Source organism: Sciurus vulgaris (genome assembly GCF_902686455.1).
Source record: "Sciurus vulgaris genome assembly, chromosome: 5".
Classification (NCBI taxonomy): domain Eukaryota; kingdom Metazoa; phylum Chordata; class Mammalia; order Rodentia; family Sciuridae; genus Sciurus; species Sciurus vulgaris.
The window spans coordinates 54,588,616-54,605,809 of NC_136465.1; the positions used below are offsets into that span (position 1 = coordinate 54,588,616).

A 17,194-nucleotide genomic window follows, 5' to 3' on the forward strand; every position below is an offset into this window, starting at 1 on the left:
TATTACTTTTCATGTAACAAGGAAGCTCCCTTCTAATATGTTCCAGTTTGCCTCCCTGCCTTTTTTTTTTTTTTTTTTTTTTAAACTGGGGATTAAACCATGCAGGGGCACTTAACCACTGAGACACAATCCCGTCCATTATTATTATTATTATTATTATTATTATTATTATTATTACTGAGACAGGATCTCACTAAGTTGATTAAGGCATACGTTTCTGAGGCTAGCTCTGAACTTGCGATTCTCCTGATTCAGCCTCCCCAGTCACCGGGATTACAGGCATGCATCACCATAACTGGCTGCCTCACTACCTCTCAAAGCATGATACTCAGAATAGAATTTCAGTTATAGCTTGACAAGCAAGAAAATGAAGCACTCTTTTATTTCATTCTAAATACTATACTTCCATTAAGCCCAAGATTACAGCAGCTTTTACAGAAATTCTAATCCATTATTGATTCCCCTGAATTTATCATTAAGACTCCTATTTAATTTTTATCATATGCTGCTATTCTCTATCTTCCCTCTATCCTGCAATAAGAATTAATGATTTTGTCCCAATTTTACACTTATTCTGTGTTGCCATTCATTTGCTAGGTTACCAGAGTAAAGTGCTTAAACTCTGGGTCTCACTTTCTTCATCTGAAAAAATTAGATAAATAATAATGCCTATATTACATAGTTTGCTGAGGTTAGGTATGAAAACCTCTAAAACAACACAGAGCATAAAACAGACCTCAGTTAACATCTTTTGGAGCCTGGCAAAATTCACATTGCTGAGATTACACTCAGTATTTCATAAGTAATCTTGGAGACATATTGAAATATAAAAGGAAAATACTCAACATATAAAAAGCTGTTACACATTGTTAAAAAATAATTTTAACAGAAAACAATTCATAAAGATACAGGCAGTTCACAAAATTAAAAAAGCAAAGAAAAGATGTTGTTATACTAACTATACTATCATGACTTCAATAAAATAATTGCTTCAGGTAAGGATCATCCATGAGGTGAAATGGTGATGAAATGGTGGTGGAGAAGTAGATATTCATATTGTACAAAAGCATCATTCCACATACTATCTGATGACTGCAACTGAAAATTCTAACTTTGCAACAGCAAGATCTGGTCACTGTCACTTAATATCACCAATAATTTAACATTTTAGATTTCAATTCTCATTTAAAGAAAATTCAGTGAACAGACAAAAGGCAAGAAACACTGAAAGGAAATTATCAAACAAATCCAAGACATGGGCTCAATGGCCCAGCCATTTCCACAGATCAATGCCTTTGGAAAGGAAAAAATAGAGTGAAGGGGGATATTTTAGATTGAAAATGACTTAAATGACAAGGCAACTAAATCCAACGGGTGACTCATGATTCATGAGTCCTGATATGGAAAAATGTCAGCTATGAAAGACAATTTGAGGATGATTAGGGAAACTGAATATCAATTCAGTATCAGATATCTGATAGCTGATCATTTTGCTAGGGGTGATACAGTACTGTGAATCACCTTAGGTGTTGGAAATGAATACTGAAGAATAGGAGTGTGTGTAGCTCAGTGGGAGAGAATATGTTTAGCATGCACAAGGCCCTGGGTTCAACCTTCAGTACCAAAACTATATTAATTAAAAATAAAAATAAATAAATTAACTAAAAGTTCAAAAGGATGATATTATATATATATACTGGGGGGAAAAAAAAGGGAAAAATAATCCTTTCAGTAAAAGTGTTCCACATGGTTCGTACATTTCTAAACATGAACCACATGTTTAGAGTAGCAATGTTTATGTTTCACAAGAAACATGTGATTCATGTTTAGAAATGTATGAACACATGAAAAGGAAAAAAATACATTAAGAAACTATTTGGATGATGGGACCATATATGATTACTTTCTTTAGATTTTTCTAGATTTTATATATTTTCTCTAATAAGGATGCTAATAAAGATATGACAATGATGATGATGAGCACATTCAACATTCATTTAGTCTTCAAAACAACACTTAGAAATAAATACCACCATTATCCCCATTTTATAGGAGGGAAAAATGAAGTATGAAAGTGAGGTGAACTGCTTAAAGTCTCTGAGATGTTAAGAGGTTGAACCAGGATTAAAACCCAAATGGTCTAACTTCCAATGTGTATCCATAGAAACTACAGTACCATTATATTACTATTATAAAAATTTTTCTCAAATGAGCTACTTAGTTATGTATAAGTTTGACAGTATAGTTTCCATATTTTCAATGAGACTCATAAAAATAAGAAAACAAATTAGGCCATAAACAAGAATATAATATGTCTACCAAGTTCCCTCCAAGTCTGCATTAATCCACTTACCCCTAGATTTTAGCTTTATACTAATTATTCACCCATACTATCTGTACCTTCATTCATTAGTTCATTCAATAAGCATTTATTAAGCACTGTGTTCCAGGCATTATGTTAAACACTAATGACAAAGTATGTCATTCAACTTTACAGTTTAGTGAGGATTAGTTATAAGCAAGTAGTCACATACAGAAATGAAATGGTGGTGAAATTACAAAAGAATATTCCAGGGATAATGATATAAATTTGATGATAGTAAAAGGGTTAATTCATCAAGAAGACATAATCCTAAATATGTATGCAACCAATTACAAATTCAAACCATACACAATAAAAATTTAGAGGACTAAAAAGAAAACACACAAATTCATACTCATAACTTGAGAGTATAATATGCCTCTTTCAGAAATCAAAGGAGCAAACAGGTAAAACAAACCTCCCTAAAGATATGGAAATTTCAACTACTAATTAATTTGATATTTAAAGAATAATTAATCTGGCAACCCTGCAGACTACTCTGTTTTTTAATTGTATATAGTGCATTCACCCAAATAAATTATACAGTGGGTAATAATGCATATTTCAATAAAGTCCAAAGAGCTAAACTCATACACAGTATGTTCTGAATGGGATTAAATTAGAAATCAAAATCAAAAAGATAATTAGAATGTTACAAATTATTTAGAAATTAAGCAATACATTTTAACCATTAAATCAAAGCAGAAATCACAATGCAAATTAGAAAATATTTTGAACAATAATGAAAATACAACATATCAAATTCTATGAAAAAGAGGTATATAGTGTTAAGAACGTGTAAGAGTGATATTTGACCTGGTTAAGAAAGTGGAGGAAGTCTTCCTTAAAGAAAGTATACTTGAACTGAGATTTGGAAGATAAATAGAATTAACCATGCTAAGAAGAAGTGGTATGTGCAGAGGTCCTGTGGCAAAAGGCACATGTAGGCTGGTATGGCTGAAGCATTTCACAGAGGTGGCAAATGAAGCCACAAAAGTAAAAATAAATAAATAACAGATGAAGGATACAAAGCTAACAAAAGAAGTTTCTTCAAGAAGGAGAAATTAATGCTACTGAAAGATCAAGTAGCATGAAGACCTAACTATATCTGTTGGATCTGCCATGTGGAAGTTAGTGTTGCTATTTCTTCCTAGAAAACACTGTCTCACTACAAGTTTCTTAGTCTAACTGGTGGCTTAGGAGGTGGAGTGGGTAGAACAGTGCATAATATCACAGAATTCCCATTCAATAAAATATCAGTGTGAGTATATGCAGTGCAGACACTAAAACAGAGGAAAGGCATTGAAATTAGTGAACATATATGGGTTGAGATAATGGATGACTTTGTTCTCATTTATAAGTTTTTAATGTTATTAATATTTTTACACTATGTAAATGTTAATTATAGAAATAAAAAGTTTTAATCCACCATTTTAAAATTATGCAGACAAATATGTCCTTTATCTTGGGATTTAGAAACATAATTTTTTATTGAAAGGAATATGAAAAGGGTATTTATTTGGGATTGTTGGTCTAGGATAAACAAAGTATGATTCTAAAACTCGTTAGCTTTGAAACAGTTAATGTTGAAAGGAATGAATTATTTTACCAGTTTTGTCCCTAACACCAGAGTATCTCTGAAGCCTTGTGTTATGAAATGTAAGTTCAAAAGTTAGGTAGTGAAAGGGGAAGAAGGCTGTCATGGTAGCAGGAGCCTGCCGCCCCAGCACTCAGGAGGCAGAGGCAGGAGAATCAATTTTTAAGACCATCTGGGCAATATAGTGAGACCCCATCACAAAAAAGAAATTAAATGTATAAAAATTTAAAAATAAATAGAGGGAGAGAAAGTCACAAGGAGTTGTCGTGAGAATTCATCACAAAAGGCCCTATCATCTTCGCCATGCTCTATGACCTCACCTCCACTTACCCAGTGGCACACTTCTTGTATTCATTGCCAGAGAAACCACAATTGCCAAATCTGTCACCTTTAGAATTCACTTCAATGAAACAATCTCTTGGGGCAGCCTTGGCTTCTGTAACATTGAACATTTAAAAGAGAAAAAAAAAAAAGTTATGGTAATTTTACTCAAAAATAAAACTATTCCCTACAACAGTCCATACACTTGGATGAACTGCCTCCACACCTCTGAAAACAGATTTAGTCCTTACAGATAAAAATTTTCTATTCCATATTTCATATATAATAACAAATGTAAAAATAATGTTTAGATTGGCCTTAAAGCCAGCCTGGTCTCAAGCACTCGGGTCCTATAAGAAGTACCACTAAGCAAGAAATTTTCATTTAAAACCAGTGCACAGTATGGTGTCATCTCAGCATATTCTTTCTCACTGCTCTCACCTATACATTTTGTACCCCTAATTAGATCAGGTGTGTATGTGGGGGCAGGGGTTTCCTGGTGAAAATAATGCCAATCATTTGTTTTCTTCATTTACCACTCAATGGATGTTGAGTTTAGACATTCCTATTAAATAAATGAATTGACAAACACATATAATAGATGGCAAAGTACCAATCCACTCTCGTTTTCTTAAACTTTAGGTATCACTTAATACTCCAGTTAATTACACATGTCTAAAAATATTTTATTTGGAAGTATTGTCAAGCCAAAATGCCAGTACTTCCTCCTTAACTAAAGGAAATTCACTTGCCTATTGTACACATCTGATACTATGCCACTTAGTTTTAAAGAAAATGAAAGTGAAAGGATACAGCAAACGAGAAGCAGAGGATCAAATAAGATGAAAAACTAACACAGAAAACCTATATTGGAAAAATAAAACGATAACATCCCCAACCAAGCTCTTATAAAAACAGAAATAGCTATAAAAATTCCAGATGCTATGCAAAGGGAAAAAATAACTATAGTTCCCAAGTCCTAGACTTTTTTGCAATCCTCTATGAAAGCACTATCTTTGTTAAATAGTGCTTTCCTCATAAAATGCCTATCTGTGATTACTTTTGTAATAACCTGCCTATTTCTACAAAATACATCAGAAGCTGACAGATTTCTTCACCTATACCATGACCTGACACAGATAAGTCCCATTTATTTATTAGTCTTCTTCAGTCTCTATCTGACCCACTGTAAGACAAGGGGTATAAAAAGAAACCAGAGATAGCAAAAATTTTAAGGGGACAGATAGATGAGAATAGGGAACACAAGGATAAGAGAATAATTCTATAAAATGGGCCCACTGTGCCCATCTGCCTACAGTCCCACCTCGCTAGAGATGACATTCCTCAGGAAGCTAGGGGGAGGAGGGGGGTGAAGTCTGACAGTCAGTGAAGGTAATGAATGATGAGGTTTGAGAAGATGAGGACTGATTATCAAAGAAAAGACAATGGGTTGCTAATAGTTAACCTCAGGGATCACACTTCCCAGTCAGTGGGTTGCTAAGGATTAATCCCTGCACTCCTGCTCCTTCCTGCCCTTAAAATACATGGAGAAGAAAGAGAAGGCAACAATTAAAAGGGAGGAATCCTAGGATGTATAAAAGAGCAAGACACATACCCCCTCTCAGGGTCACCTTGCTCTGGGTTCCTTCTCTTCAGAGAAAACTGTCACTATCCCTTTTCTTAAATATAACTTGCTTTCTATGCTTGCTTCTGTATTTCTCTGGTGTTTAATCTTCAACACTGGGGGAACAAGGACCCATTCCTAATCTCTAAGATGGATATCAGAATCTGGACAAAATCAACAACTCTAGATTCAGAGAAATCCAGCACTATATCCATGACTGATCTTCTTAACTAAATAACAGAAACACAAATTGAAATAAAAATAGAAATATCTCCAGGCATGGTGGCACACGCCTGTAATCCCAGCGGCCCAGGAGGCTGAGGCAGGAGGATCACTAGTTCAAAGTCAGTCTCAGCAATTTAGTGATGCCCTAAGCAACTCAGTGAGATCCTGTCTCTAAGTAAAATACAAAAAGGACTGGGGATGTGGCTCAGTGGGTAAGTGTCCCTGGGTTCAATCCCTGGTGTCAAAAAATAAAAATAAAAATAAATAAAGACTGGTCCCTCTTTTCCTCTTTGTTTCCTCCCTCCTTCCTTCCCTTCCTTCCTTACTTCCTCTGTCTTCCCTTCTACCTTTCTCTCTCCCTGTTTGCTTGCTTTCCTTCCTTCCTTCCTCCATCCCTTCTTTCCCCTCTTCCTTCATTCATTAAATAAATATTAAACACCTATTAAGTATCTCACACCTTGATAAGTAATGGTATAGTTTACCAGTAGCGTTCTGCAAGAAAACAGAAAAACTCCTCTGTTACTAGCTCTCAGTTCTCTTTTCTTAATTAAAGTTACACCTCCACAAACATATGCCATTCACATATTCCCTTTATGGTTGCTATTTGTTTTTTGGTAGCAGGAATTGAACTCAGAGGCTCTCAACCATTGAGTCACACACCCAGCCCTTTTTTGGTATTTTATTTAGAGACAGGGTCTCACTGAGTTGCTTTGCACCTCGCTGTTGCTGAGGCTGGTTTTGAACTTGCGATCCTTCTGCCTCAGCCTCCCAAGCTGCTGGGATTACAGGCGTGTGCCATTGCACCCGGTTATGGTTGCTGTTCTTATTGACTCAAAACAAAAAGGGAAGAAAGTAAGAAATCCGAACTCTAGAATGGTTTTTATATCGATCATCACCGCCAATTTATCAACCACAGAATCTGCTGAAAAGCAATTTCTCCCCAAGCAGCCTCAACCATCTAAGGAAATAAAGGAAAAAAGGATTCTACACAATGTAGACTATGGCTGGTGGAGCACTGATAAAACTAATGTGCAATAAAAATAAAGCTCACTAAATGTGCTTTATTTTTAATAAATGTAAACTCTCCATGGTTTCTCACCAGAACTATTATATAGCAGCTACCCCAAATCTTTTCTCTGTTCCTTTCAATGATTTTCCATAGTATGGCTACAGAAATCTCAAAACCAAATCTAATCATGGCATTTCCCCACTTTAAATTCATCATTCCCCCCCTTATCTAGGGCAAAATAATCTCAGTCTGAAATCCATGACTCTTTGCTAGTGCAAGCAATCTCTATGCCCCCAAAAGAAGAGGCCACTCCACCCTCGATAGAAACAGCCTCTCCAACATCTGAGGGAAATTAGCCCTGATTGCCTGAGGAAACTTCCCTGAAGCAACTGCCATGCAAGACAATGCCAGTTCTCCTCTGGACCCATCCCCAACTTCCCTCTCTGCTGTAGAGCTGTAACTAGACTCCAATCAAAGCAAACCCCTACAGGTAAGCTATAAAATATGACCCATGAGGAGGTTCACAACACTCCAAATGAACTACTTCAGTTTTCTAATTTATACAGACAAAAACCCAAGGAGCATGTGTGGGATGGAATATTAAGGGCATCAGATAATGGTGGAATAAACATAAAATTGGATTAGGCTGAAATTATTAGCAAGGGCTCACACAGCAGAGACTCTGCATTTAGTATTGCTGCTCAGAATTAGAAAGGGCTCTAACAGTTTATCTGGTTGGTTGGCTAAACACTGAACAAAAGAAGAAACAACAAAAAAGCAGAGGATCATGGCCTCACTTGAATAGGTACACAGAAATGTCTGAATGAAGAAAAAGTCAGTCCCTTTAGGAAAAATTCTAGTACTTGCAAAAATTTAACTATTAATTCTTATCTCAGCCGTTCCCAAAGGAATGACTTTCACCAGGGAAACTGTATTATGTACTGAATGTCTATATACTCCAGATTTCATATGCTGAAGTCCTAAGCTCCAGTGTAATAGGATTTGGAGATGAGCCTTTTAGGAGATAGTTAGATGAGGTCATGGGTGGGTCCCTCATTATAGCATTAGTGACATTATAAGAAGGAGGAGAGATATCTCTTTTTCCCACCACCATGTGAAGGTGGCCATCTGCAAGACAGAAAGAGAGCCTTCAATGAAAACCAAATCAGCTGGTACCTTAGGCTTCCCAGCCTCCAGAACTATGACAAACTAACGTCTATTGTTTAAGCCACCCAGTCCATGGAAATTGTTATAGCAGTCCGATATAATTTCAATGTTTGTCTCTTTCAAAACTAACGTTGAAATGTAATTATAATTGCAACAGTATTAAGAGGTGGTACCTTTTAAGGTGATTAGGCCATGAGGACTCTGCCCACAGAATGGGATTAATGGCAGTATAAATGGGTGAGTTAGGTCCCTGTTTGTCTCCTGCTCTTCTGCCTTCCACCACGTGGTGACACAGCAAGGTGGCCCTCACCAGATGCTAATAACTTGATCTTGGACTGTCCAGTTTTCAAGAACTATGAGCCAATATATTCGGGTTCAATAAAATGTCCTAGACGATGGTATACTGTTACAGAAACACAAAACAGACTGAGACTTAGACAAAATCAATCAGACTAAGATTTGATGCACTAGGGAAAAGGAAATAATCAGACTCTGGCAACACAGTCACTGTATCTGAAGTGACATTAATTCTAGCAGACCCAAAGTGTCAATGTGGTCTACCACAGTAGGGGCTTGTGCAGGTCAGGTGATAAATGAAATTTTAGCTCAGGTTCATCTCACAGTAGAACAGTGAGTCTCCAAATCCATTTTGCATTTTTTTCCCATAGTTCCAGAATGCATAATTATAATACATACATTCAGCAACTGGCAGAATCCCTGTTGGTGTTGTGGTTTGAATGTGAGGTGTCCCCCAAAAGCTCACATGTGAGACAATGCAGAAAGGTTCAGAGGAGAAACATTTGGGTTGTGAGATTCTTAACCCAATCAGTGAATGAGCCCTCTGATAAGAGATTAACTGAGTGGTAACTGAAGTGGTAGGGTGTGGCTGGAGGAGGTGGGAATTGGAGTGTGGGTCTGGGTATATATTTGTAACTTTTGAATGGAGTCTCTCTCTGCTTCCTGATGATGTGAACTACTTCCCTCTGTCATGCTCTTGCACCTCAAGCCTCAAGGAATGGAGCCGCCCTTCTATGGACTAAGACATCTGAAACCGTGACCCTTAAAATATACTCTTCCTCCTTTAAAATTGTCCTGGTGACATCTTTTAGTCACAGTAGCAATAAAAGCTGACTAAAACATTTGGTTTCCTGAGAGTTATAGTGGAAAAGGCCAGATGGAAGACACAAGAACACTTCTACCTTGGAAAATAGTAAATTAAAAGCTATACCACATTACTAGAGGGATTGCAAAGATTATAGTGTCACCAATAAGAACTTGAAAGATGTAGAGGTAGTGACTCATCACATTTCCATTCAACTCACCTATTTGGCCTATATAGAAGAAAAATGGTTCTTGGAGAATGACAGAAGATCACCATAAGCTTAACCCGGTGATGACTCCAACTGCGGCTGCTATACCACCTGTGATTCATTGCTTAAGCAAATTAACATATTCCCTGATACCTGGCATGCAGCTATGATCTGACAAATGACTTTATTCTCAGGCCCATGTACATGGCCTACCAGAAGCAGGGTGCTGTCAGCTGTCAAGGCAGAACAACACCTTTGCTGTCTTACTTCAGGAGTATACCAACTCTTCAGCCCTACTTATGCCACTGTTTGGTTTGAGGGCCATGACTGCCTTTCCCTTCCAAAAAATATCACACTACTCTATTACATTTAAAATATTATGGTCACTGAACCTAGTCAGAGAAAAGTAGCAACCACTATAGACATTGGTAAGATGTGCATGATAGAGGGTGAGAAATAAATCTGACAAAAATCCAGGGATCTTCTACCTCAGTGACATTTTCAGGGTATGAGAAAAATGTTAAGATATCCCTTCTAAAATAAGAATAGATTTCTCAACATGCACAAAAGTCAACTCTAAATGGATCAAATACTTAGGAATTAGACCAGAGACTTTGCAACTCCTATAAGGAAACAAGGGGTCAGCACTCCAACATACAGTCTTAAGCGACAAGTCCCTAAATGACTCCTAAAGCTTGGGAAATAGTATCAAGAATTAACAAATGATATGGCAGCAAATTAAAAAGTTTCTGCACAGAAAAGGACACAAGAATGTGAAAAAAAAAAAAGCCTACAGCATGGGAGAAAAATCTTTGCTAGCTACTTTTCTGACAAAGGATTACTATCCATAAGATATAAAGAAGTCAAAAAATTTACTACCAAAAACAAAAACAAGGAACCAAATCATAAATGAGAAAATAAACTAAACACATTTCTCAAAAGAAATACAAATGGCCAAAAAATATATTTAAAATATTCAACAAATTTAGCAATTAGAGAAATGCAAATAAAAACTACACTGAGATTTCATCAGTGTAGAATGGAAGCCACTGAATTTCATTCAGTTAGAATGGAAGCCATCAAGAATACAAACAATAATAAATGCTAGAGAGGATGTAGAAAAAAGGAACATTTTTACACTGTTGATAAGATAAGGAAACCAGTACAGAGGTTCCTGAAAAGACTAGATGTGGAACCTCCATAAGGCCTAGTCATACCATTCCTCAGTATTTGTCCAAAGGAATTAAAGTTAGCATACCATAGTGACACATGCATACCTAAGTTTATAGCAGAACAATTCAAAACAAACTATGGAACCAGGCTAGGTGCCCATCAATGGATGAATGGATAAAAAAAAAAATGTGGCATATACACACAATAGAGTTCTGTTCAGCCATAAAGAAGACTGAAATTATGCCTTTTGCCGGAAAATGGATGGAATTTGAGAGCACTATGTAAAGGGAAATAGGTTAAACTCAGAAAGCCAAGGATCATTATGTTTTCTCTCATATGTAAACGCTAAAGAGGAAAAAGGAAAGATGGAGATCTCATGAAAATCAAAGAAAGACCAGTAAATTTTTGGAAAAGGATCACAGGGAGGAAAGAAGGGAGGGAAAGAGGAAATACTAGGAAAACAATACTGAGCTAATTATATTGTTATATCATGTTCATGTGTAAATATGTAACAATTAATCCGACTATCATGTATAATTATAACGCACCAGTAAAAAACGATGGGGGAAAAATAAATATCCTTTCTAAGGTAAAGGGGAAGGTGGTGTTTCTAGCCACTCCCACAACCAAAAGTGTGGTAAAATGCCTAGTGATCCTCATTAGAATTTGAAGGTAATGTGCAGTGATGCAACATATAATGATATTTCAGTTCACAACAGACAACATATACAATGATGGTCCCCATGAATCACCTAGTGACGTCACTTAGGTTGTATTAGTACACTTACGTAATATCCACATAATGATGAATCATGATGAATGCATAATGATGCATTTCTCAGAATATATCAATTTCATTATGTGACACACAACTGTACTCCTCATTTGGTGGTGTTATTCTGCACCATTTATCTAGTGACCTAAAAACCTGCTTGCGGGGAACCATCTATGACTAACAAAATCAGGCTTGGTGAGCTGTCAGACATAGAAATCTGGCTCCCAGGAACTGGCAATCATTAAGAGATTGTTCCAGATCACCTGGAGCATATGGTATCCATGCAGTGGCTCGCTGCCCAGAATTTGCAGGTCCTGCTGGGATAACCCACTAGAACAAATGGCTTCCTTAACTCCACCCCATCCGTTCCTCACAGAAGCAGCTCCTCCCGGTCACCCTTTACCTATATGACTATAAATAAAGGACAGGTGAGCTCTTCCATTATTAGAGCCAGATTAGCATGGCTCAATCAATCATGCCCCTGATTCAAAAGAGATAACTGTCTCCTGTGGTTCTTTCTATTAAATAAGTTTCTTAGCAATTAATTTACAACCAGTCCATCCCTCGGACAGAAACCCTTTCCCTCACCCATGTAGGACATGGACAAAACTCAAGACTGCTAATTTGGCGACACCAAATAGAAGATTCTGCAACAGGCCCAGGTTGCCATGCAAGATGCTCTGCCAACTAAACAGATCAAACAGTGCTTGAGTTTCAGTGACAGATCAAAATGCTACCTGGAGCCTTTGCCAGCTCCCTATAGGAGAATGGCAGCACAGGCTTTTAGGATTTTGGAGCAAAGTTCTGTGATCCTCTGTGGATAACTATTCTCCTTTTGAGAAATGGTCCCTGTTACTCTCCTGAACCTTAAATAGACACTGGAAACTTAACCATTAGTCACCAAGTCACCATTCAGCCTGAGTTGCCTCCATAAACTGGGTGAGATCTGACAAACCAATTCATAAAGGTGGGCATGCACAGCAGCACTCTATCCTGAAATAGAAGTGGGATGTACAAGACTAAACCCAAGCAGCCACCAAAGGCACATAAAGTGACCCAAATGCCCATGGTCCTCACTCCTGCTACACAGCATTCTCTCCTCCTAACCAGTCAGTACCTATGCTTTCATGGGGAATTCTTTACATTGAGTTGACAGAAGCAGGAAGAGAAGAATGAGGGCTCTTTTGCAGATGGTTCTGCACATTAGGCAGGCACCATCCAAAAGTGAACAGATGTGGCATTTGTGTCCCTTTCCAGGACATCCCTGAAGTGCACCTGGCTTTTCACTTTGCTTGTAAGGAGAAAAGGCAAGACACGTGACTATAAACCAAGTGATGGGCTATGGCCAATGGTTTTAATAATCAAGTAGAAAGAATGAACCATTCTGTGGATTGTAGGCAGCCTCTTTCCCCAGCCACTCCTTCTCATCATCCAAACAGCCATAAAATAACCAAGGTAGCAAGGTTGAAGGTTATTTATAGGATCAGAAACAACTGATATAACTACAGCCACTGCTAAATGCTCAATCTGCTGGCAGTTAAGACCAAAACTGAGTCCCCAAAGTGGCACCATTTCCTGGGGTGATCAGTCAGCTACCTGGTGGCAAAGTGATTACACTATTCCCTTTCTATAATGAAGGGGCAGTGTTTTGTTCTTACTAGAAAACATGATCTTGAAGTGGATATTTACACCACCACCCCCCTGTAAATGGGGATTAAATACAGAGGAATACTACCACTTGGCTACATTCTTAGCCCTTTTATTTTTATTTTGAGACAAGGTCTCACTAGGTTGACTAGGTTGGCTGGTGAACTGTGAACTTCTTGCCTTGGGCTTCCAAGTAATGGGATTACAGGTGTGCACTACTGAACTTGGCTTGGCAATGGGTTTTCTGTACCTACATATAATGCTTCTGCCAAAACTACCATCTGTGGACCTACAGAATTCCTTATCCACCATCATGGTATTCTACACAACATTGCTTCTGACCAAGAAACTCGCTACACAGCAAATAAAGCAAGACAACTGGTTTTACCGTGTTTCCCACCATTTTGAAGTGGGTGGCTTATCAGAACGTTAGAAATGTCTTAGAGAGACTCAGTTATAGCACCAGCTTGATAGCAATGCCTTGAAGGGCTAGAGCAATGTTCTCCAAAAGGAAATACATATATATAATACATATACATATATAATATACACATATATATTATATATTATACACAAAATATACATTATATATTATATATAATATCTATAACATTATATATGTGTGTGAGCACACACACACACACACACACATATATATATATGCTCTGAATCAGAGTTCGACAAATGATGCTCTTTTTCCCATAACCAGAATTCAGTATAGAGGTATGAAGGGATGGAAATGGGAGTAGAACCACTCACCATTACTCCTAGTAACCCATTAGCAAAATTTTTATTTCTGTTCCCATGAATTTATACTCCGCTAGCTTAGAAGTCTTAGGTTCAAGGGATGAATTCTTCTACCAAAAGACACAACAGTGACTCACTCCACTGAGCTGAAATCCAGCTACTCAGCCATATTGGGTTCTTCATGCTCTTGAATCAAGAGGCAAAGGCAGCAGCTAACTATGCTGGCTGGAATGGCTGATCCTGACTACCAAGGGGAAATTAGCTTACTATTCTACAGTGGGGGTGAGGAAGAGCAGGTCTGGAATAAAGAGATCCCAGAGAGCATCTCTTAGTACTACCATGCCCTGTGACTAAGATTAATGGACAACTACAACAACTAAATCCAGGAGAGACTCCTAATGGCCCAGATCCTTCAGGAATGAAGATTTGGATTATTCCACAAAGTAAAAAATCATGACCAGCTAAGGTATTTACTGAAGGTAAAGGGAAGACAGAATGGACAGCAGGATACAAAATGAGTTGATGTAAATGAGACTTTACAGAAATGAGAAGTGAAACTGCCATTAATATTTCTTCATTTTAGTGTGAATAAAAATGTGATTAAATGCACCTGTTTTCCTCCCTCTCTTCTCTTGATCATGTAACATAAGATCATGTAATTCTGGATAATTAACATTTAATTCAGTAAAATGAGTAAAGCAGATTGCCCTTGTAGGTGGGTCTCATTAAGTTTTAAGCCTGAAAAGAACAAAAAAAAGAAACCCTTCCTTTAGTAAGAGGGCCTGATGGCCATCAGACTGAGACATAAGCTTTTTTTCTGCACTGGAACTGAAACTGAAATACCAGCACCAGCCAACCAAGGGGAACTACATCAGCTGTATTGGCTGAAAGGCATTCAGATCAGACTACAACCAAACCTCCACCTCTGCTTGGTCTCCCTCCATCTTGCCGACTCACTCTGCAAATCTAGTACTTCCCAGCCTCCATAACTCATGAGCCAATTCATGCAATAAATGAACACACACACACACACACACACACGCACACGCACGCACACACACACACACACACACACACACACACACACCCTATTAGGTTAGTTGCTCTGGAAAACCCTGATAACTACAAAGAACAGTCATTTAAAACTAAAGAGAAGCATGAATCTCCAGTTCAGACTTCTTCAAACCAATTGATACCAGTAGAATCACTGTTGCCTCTAATCCCCTCAAGGCAAGACGAGGCTAGTGGTTAATCACTTACAGTTCAATTAGTGGTAGGTATATAGAAAGCTAACCAAATCAGAGAGAGACAGACACAGAGAATCACAAAGAATTATTCAACCTAGAGAAAATAAAGAGTAGAAAAGCAACTGCAACTTACTACATAGTTCATTTCTGAACAGCATCAACATGGTTACTGTACAATACACGGTCAACACTGTTTTATCTAAAACAATAATTAGTTCGTATTGGAAGGATGGAGAATGGAAAATGAACACTGATATGATGGAAGTTGCCAAGGGATGAAAGAAAAGGAAAGAAAACCAATTCTCATCTTTCATAAAAATCACAAAAAGCAGCACCACCAAGAGATTATCTAAAGACTGGGGCAAGCAACAATCACCACATTAAAAAAAAAAAAAAAAAAAAGAAAAAGAAAAAGAAAAAGAAAGAAATCAAACAGCTAAATGCTGTTACCTCAAAGGATGAGGATGCTGGGTAGAAATAGACTTTAATTTTCATAATAAACATTATATAGTAATTTAGCTCTTTAATCTATGGTGTACCTTTGAGAAAAATGAGAAATTTAAAAAGAAAAAAACATGGAAAATAAAAACATAATAAATATCCATCACTAAGAAAATAGATAACTAAATCATGGTCCATTTAGTTAATGAAATATTCTAATGTAATACAATATAAATGTATTGATGTAGAAAGCTCTTAAGAAAATTCTGGGGAGCAATGCAAATAGCAGGTCCAGGTATATAAGCTCATATTATTAAAACTAGGGGAAATGAGAGTTTGCAGAAAATCAAGAGTTGAAATGCAGTCTGTAAAAATTAAAAGATAAATTTTTTAAAAAAGTCAAATGTTTTCTCTCATAGGCAGAAGCTAGAACAAAATAAAAGAAAAAGAGGGATAAAGGATGTCATAAAGACACATAAAGGAGAGATCAGTTGGGTAGAAGAAGATCAAGAGGAAAGGAGGAGGGATAGGAAAGGGGAACAAATATGGAATAAATTTAACAAAATTATGCTATATGCATCTATAAATATGCCACAGGGAATTCTACCATTACGCATATGTAAAAAGCACCAATCAAAAATAACTAAATAAATGAACAAAATAAGATCAGTAAGGAAGGAGAATAAGAAGATAAAGAAGGGGAGGGAAAGTGATGGGAGGGACAAGGAATGAAATAGAATAAACAAATTTCAAGAATGTATGACTTTGTCAAAATGAACTTAACTACTAAGTATAATTATAACATTCTAAAAAAGAAAACGAGTTCTGGGAATATAGCTCAGTGGTACAGCATTTGCCTAGCATGTATGAGGGCCTGGGTTTAATACCCAGCACTGCAAAAAAAATTTTTAAAAATCTACAAAATGATATAATATATGTTCATTTTATATATATTTTATATACGAAGAGAAAGAAGAGAGATGAGAGCAAAAGCAAAAACCTTCAATTGAATTTGAGCATATTAAAATTCATGACCATGACTGCCACTGGCAAAAGAAGAAGGGAGATATGACAGGAGAGGGAAAATGAGAACTTTATCATTAAGGTTTGATTTCCTTTTTTAAGAAATCTAAAAGAAAAAAATAAATAAATAAAATCAAAGCGATCAATTATAAATATCTTACTTGAACCAAAGATGACTTGACACTGCGCATCATAATACTGGCACATGCCATTGTAACAATAGGCTTTGTTATTCTGGCAAGGAAATCCATTCTGAATAAAAACATCTGGCTGACAGAACTGAGAAGAACCATTGCAATACTCTGGAACATCACATTCATTGGTTTTTCCTCGGCATAAAGAACCTCCTGGAAGGAACTAGGGTAACAAGATTTACATTAAATAGTAATATATCAGGACAATTTCCACAAATAAGTCAAATTTGAAATCACAGTATCTTTACATACTTTTTACATCTATGAAGGGTTTTAACAACAAAAACTTAAATAACTCAATAGAAAAATAAAGACCAAGTAGACAATTCATG

General features: G+C 36.9%; 1 protein-coding gene across 1 annotated transcript in view; it reads right to left on the minus strand.

The window, feature by feature from the left end:
• ADAM9 (ADAM metallopeptidase domain 9) overlaps positions 1-17,194 on the minus strand; it is a 96,088-nt gene that overhangs the window by 32,737 nt on the left and 46,157 nt on the right. Inside the window, exons 14-15 of the mRNA XM_079142166.1 lie at positions 16,830-17,025; positions 4,290-4,395 (exon numbers count right to left, since the gene is read on the minus strand). Coding sequence (XP_078998292.1) covers positions 4,290-4,395; positions 16,830-17,025 — 302 coding nt within the window. The remainder of the gene's footprint in view (positions 1-4,289; positions 4,396-16,829; positions 17,026-17,194) is intronic.